The 5462-nt window shown below is 51.9% G+C and overlaps 1 protein-coding gene across 1 annotated transcript; it reads left to right on the top strand.

The window, feature by feature from the left end:
- Positions 1-721: 721 nt before the first annotated feature.
- Positions 722-3077, top strand: LOC119098782 (GTP-binding protein GEM). Its single transcript, XM_037221824.1, has 4 exons — positions 722-788; positions 1439-1530; positions 2008-2194; positions 2532-3077. The coding sequence occupies exons 2-4, from the start codon at positions 1459-1461 to the stop codon at positions 2819-2821; spliced, it is 549 nt and encodes a 182-aa protein (XP_037077719.1). The 5' UTR covers positions 722-788; positions 1439-1458; the 3' UTR covers positions 2822-3077.
- Positions 3078-5462: the final 2385 nt, after the last annotated feature.

The raw sequence follows: 5462 nt of genomic DNA, 5'->3' as shown, positions 1-5462 counted from the left end.
CCGGTCGAAGACGGCGATGCTATTATCGGGAGAGACGGGACAGCTCAGTGATCCAATTATATCGGAGAGACTCCATCCCCTCTGCAGTCGTTAGATGCGTTATTGCCTCCCTCCCAGCGACGTAGGTGATGTATTTATGGTATATCACGAGGCAAGATGCCTTCTTACTGGCAGTCCACTCCAAATTTGATCAAAGTCCTCAGAGTGCCGGGGGCCCCGGGAGTGCCAGCGCCAGCCAACCCTAGCCGTCAATGGCCACATATGAGCCCGCTCGACGCCCCGTCCGCCCGCCGCACTCGGCTATATTTAGCCGCCCACCACGCTCAGGCAGCCTGGGTGGGACGTGACCGCCTCCGGGGACTTGAGACCGTCTCTGGGGACCGACGGCAGCGTCTCAGTGTGCGCACGTACCTGGGGTCTGGTGGCACCTCTTTTTTGACGATCACATCGTTGTCCCAGTCACGCGAACGCGTAGCGCGTGAACCATCAAACACCAACCGTGGACGAGGTCCACGCCTTTTCCGTCCGTATCTCCTCCCCGTGTGACGGCCGGTTATCGTTCGCCGAGTCCGTGGTGCTGACCCGCTCTCTCTCCCCTCGGCAGACGGGCGGAGGAGCTGAGCCTGCTGCAGCGGTCCGTGACGCTGCCCAGCATGCCGGACCCGCTGCGGGACGGCGCCAGCGAGGCGCGGCGCGTCCTGCTGCTGGGCGCCGGGGCGTCGGCAAGACGGCCCTGCGCCGCCAGTTCCAGACTTCCGAGTACACCAACGCCTACGAACTGACCTTAGGTGAGCGCCCCGAGCCGACCAGAAGCGGCGTGTGCGGCTTCCATGGCAGGGATCAGACGGCAGATTTCCTGTGAGGGGTTTCCGACGCCCCAGACTCAACGCCGAAGTCCTTTTGGCGCGAGAGGACGTCAGAATAAAGGCTGATGACGGGATTGGGACACAAAAATCACGCTCTTGGAAAGCTCCAACACCCCGAATAATGAACCGAACAATGGATCGGTTGACACGGTCGCGTGTCCGATGGAGTGCGACGGCGTCCCCTGTGGATCAGCGCCGGAAACCCGACGCACAGTACGGCCGGTGTGGGCCGAGCTCAGGGCTGTGACCGGGTGGAAAGGATCACTGGAAGAGGCGGGAGTCGAGCTGATGTTTGACCAGTCTCACATGGTGGCTCCTGAGAGGCGACCCCCGCCTTCACCGCCTTTGTTTGCGCCCCGCAGCGCCAAACATAACGCCGCGTTTGCTGGAAAAAGATGAAATAGTGTTAGCCGACCGAGGCGTAACAGTTGGCCTGTGATCAGAGCGGTACTGTCGCATGTTTTGCCGAGCTGTGAGCGCGAACCGGTCGGCACAGCCCACGGCCGGACTCCTGGAAGAGTGATGGATGCTAGCATTGTCCTGCAAGCTGACGGCGTCCGGGTCTATTTCAGACTACGACGAAGAGTGGCGCATGGTGTCTGTGTGTCTGGACGGCGCTGAAATGGAGCTCACCGTCGAGAAGCAGACCAGCTCCATTTTGGAGGTGAGGAGACGCAATGACCTGAGAGAAAGACAGCCGCAAATGAGTTAGAAACCGTCCTAGTTGTTTTCGATGAGCTTGTGTGTGGGTTTAAGAGATTCTAAGGCGTTAATAAAGCACCGATAATTAGTAACATTGCATCGACTTGTAGGGATGATCATACTCTGATAGTTACTTTCTCTCATATCGAGTTTGTGCGCGCGTATCTCTGCGGTAGGCGTCCAATAACTGCCGTCGCCTCCGCTTCCGCCTATCGTCCTATCCATTTGTAACGCGTCACCACGCCACCGCCTTCCGTCCGCTCCGTCGCCCTCGACGCCGCGCACGTGCCCTCCACCCCGTCGCCCTCGACGCCGCACATGTGCCCTCCACCCCGTCGCCCTCGACGCCGCGCACTTGGCGGCGCTCGCCCGGCGCGTGCTCGCTCCGTGCCCGACACGAGGCTGGCCCGTGACTGACCCGCACGTGCCGTCCGCGCAGATGCCGGACGAGGCGACGGTGCGGACGCACGACGCGCTGATCGTGGTGTACAGCGTGACGGATCCAGCGTCGTTCAGCGCCGCCCGCGGCCTCTGCAACCTCATCCGCGGCTTCAACGCGCGCCGGCCCGTCATCCTGGTGGCCAACAAGAGCGACCTGGTCAGGCTGCGGAAGGTCAGCGCCAAAGGTACGTGTTGTTGGGTAGGGGCGGGGTAGAAGGCGTCTGTGCGGTATGTGCTGGTGTGATGCAGTCTTTTGCGCTCGTGCGTACTCGGGAGCTAGTGTGTGAGTTAAGAAAATGAGAGCGTTTGCAACGTCAATGCTCAGTTGGTAAAGGTATGTACATACATATATATATATATATATATATATATATATATATATTATTGGTGTATGTGGCGCACGCATCATTTGTGGTTACCTGTTGAATGTTCATTCAGTGGTATGCTGCTGGGAGCACCAGTTATCGGCATGACGAGATCTGTAGTTGATTGGCAATTAATGGAGCTTTTCCGCCTTTACAGAAGGCAGGTCACTGGCTGTCCAGTTTGGCTTCAAGTACATCGAGACATCGGTGGTCATCAACTCCAATATCGACGAACTCCTAGCGGGCATCGTCGCTCAGATTCGGTTTTACCACCAGTTCGAAGACCCCAACAACGCCGTTGAGCTCGCGAAGAGCGAACGTCGTCAGCAGAGGAGAGACAAGCGCATCAAGTCGCGTACGCTGCCGTCCACCATCGTCAAGGAAATCTTTCACAAGGTCATCGGCCAGAAAGAGTCGAAATCCTGCCAGAATTTGCTGACGGTGTAGGCTAAGACTGGATCTGCGCGTATAACTTCATTTACATGAGAAGTCACCCATTCATTGGTGAATGAAGTCATGGTGCTGATACATCGTCACATCCGTTGTGTGTGTTTATATGCCAAATGTATTTATAGGAAACCATGACCTTGTACCTACGCCAAAGTTGTGACCTGTGTGCGTATGTATTTATGAGCGTCAATTCGTGGATAAAAAATACTACTGAAGGCGAGTGAATATTTAAAAATACCCTTTGTTTACGAGTGTAAGATTGTGAGTGTCAGATTGTCGATATCATTCTGAATTCATGTGTCCCTAGAACATACGTGTAGTTAAGAAGGATTTAATGACCTGCGCCCGTTTTATGTGGGTGGAAATATACATATGAAGTTTGAGAATTGCGCGTTACTTCGAGCGTATACACGCATTATTACGTCCATATTTAAAGGACGGTAGATGGCCTTGTTTCTCCCCGTATATTTTTTGGCGTGTGGTGACGAGGAAGAAAGCACCTCGGTGACATGAACCCATTAGACGTTCATCCCAGAGTAACACTGGCAGCGGCACTACAAGGACAGTACATCGCAAATGTCAAAGAAAACACGAAATTAATTGCGTGACAATTCAACTGTATGCCAATGTATACAGTCGTTTGCGTACACCTGCTGCACTACTGGAGGACGCCGGCCAAAACACGCAATGTGCTGTCTGCCATCATCAAAGGCAGGGAAGAACGCGCGTGCTGAAGAGCCAATGGCTTCCACGGGAAGACATGACGTGAAGGCCACGAATCCAGCGCGACGACAGAATGTTTGGCAATGTATCCGTGGTCTATAAGAGGAACCCTGGCATATTGCATGTGGGCATTGCGTTTTTTTTTACTGCTTGTATTGGCCGGTATACATTTTTTATCTACTGTACGCATTACACTGAAAACGCGGTCCATCTGATAGAAAAAAAGCCTTTAATGTGGTTTATTAACAACGGTTTGTCGCCAACACAAGTTCATTTCTTTGCACACAAATGAGCACCCGCTGCTTGCTTTTCTGCATAGGCTCGGTCTCAACAACGGGAACCTCTAAGGAGCCGGTCCAGTCACATGTCCCGCACTTAAACCACAAACCTCCGTCGGGCGAGCTTTCGACCTATATATGGTTATAGGTGATGACTGATTTTAAGAATGGTTATGAACCTCAAGACTTTAATCACAGTATTTTGTATTCACAACTTCAATTTGATAGGAATTGGGCGGAACACAAATCGGTCCAGTTTTACGTATTGTAGAAGAAGCAGATAATTGAAACTAAACAAACGGTTATCTAACCCAACAATTTCCGAAGAATTAAATATTTATACTTATGTGCTTATCTTTCGCGGTATTGCTGCTGTGGAAGAATCGCAAGAATAAAACATCACTATTACGTGCTCGCATCCCATGGTACCCACGCTTGACCAAAACTTTTCAGAATCATTGCAGTGTTAGACAAAAACTCCTGCCAAGAAGTGAGGCTTTATGCTAGCCAGGACGGCACACCGCAAACACGCTATTTGAGGGGACCAACCCCTTTAACCCCATCATCTCGCTTTGAGGCCACATTGACTTCATGCGATTTTGCGGCTGTATTACAAACCGTCACAGGTAATAGGATTAGTGGTTTCTCTGTACACCAGCTCCACACAACTTGCGAGAAATTGCGCTCCCTGCATCATCTAGGGGCGACGACAGGTGTGGTTTTAGGAGAAATCGCAGAACTTTCAGAACGAACGTGACCTGAGCAGTGGTTTTCTCTAATCCGCCCATAGTTGACCAGCGTAAGTAAGGGATTCGAACCCAGGACCGACAGGCCCGGAGCCAAGCGTCCTAACCACTTTACCGCCATCGCCCGACCAATAATTTTGGGGACGGGGAGTGGTGGGGTTCTTTATATGAGATAGTAGTTTACTTACGTTGGCCGCACGCGAAGCACATTCAGCATCTGGCGATCATTCATTCCGTCACGGCGCGATATCGCCACATCACGGCAATTGAAACAACTAGGCGACTGTGCAATTTCCGGAAACAAATTTACCTCGGAAGCGACATGTGACGTCATCAGTGGGATGCATTCCAACAAGCTGACGTACGAAGGAGTCGTATGACTCGGACTTTTGCTGCGTTTTTGAATCACCCCGATCGGTTGATTGGTTTTGGCGATATTATGTGGAGGCTTTAAATGACGCTCTAGCAAATGTACGGCCCCTTGGCTACCACACAAGAGTAAGTCTTGCATACTTTTGTCAAGAGGTTTCAAAAACTCTCATATCTGTTGGCATCGAATAATAGCACGAGCCAATGTTGTAACGGTGCGGTTCGATGCTGATGAAATCTTCTTAGGGAAGGTTTGCGTAAATACTATCAATTTAAAGAACTTCACATAGGATGCGATTTCAAACTTGTGGGTTACAGACAAAAATATTGATCTTCACACACGTCATTTCACGTCAAACAAACGTTAACAACCACATATTTACCCTGATTAAAAATGGGTTCTCGACCCGGTGCGGCAAAATGCCGCGCTTTGGATATTGTACCGCAGTATTGTTACACCCAGCGCGACACACAGCGCGACACATGGGATATTGCGGCGGCGACTTTGGATATTGTGCCGCA

The sequence above is a fragment of the Pollicipes pollicipes genome, unplaced genomic scaffold (genome assembly GCF_011947565.3).
Source record: "Pollicipes pollicipes isolate AB1234 unplaced genomic scaffold, Ppol_2.1 Scaffold_4740;HRSCAF=5597_pilon_pilon_pilon, whole genome shotgun sequence".
Lineage (NCBI taxonomy): Eukaryota > Metazoa > Arthropoda > Thecostraca > Pollicipedomorpha > Pollicipedidae > Pollicipes > Pollicipes pollicipes.
The sequence above is the reverse complement of the archived record's forward strand: the minus strand, read 5'-3'. Positions and strand labels throughout refer to the sequence as shown.

Excerpts from the sequence above, each read along its gene's own strand:
- LOC119098782 (XM_037221824.1), top strand. The coding sequence starts at position 1,459 with ATGGTGTCTGTGTGTCTGGACGGCGCTGAAATGGAGCTCACCGTCGAG. Across the intron at positions 1,531-2,007 it reads AGACCAGCTCCATTTTGGAG|ATGCCGGACGAGGCGACGGT; the intron begins GTGAGGAGACGC and ends CCGTCCGCGCAG. Across the intron at positions 2,195-2,531 it reads GCGGAAGGTCAGCGCCAAAG|AAGGCAGGTCACTGGCTGTC; the intron begins GTACGTGTTGTT and ends CCGCCTTTACAG.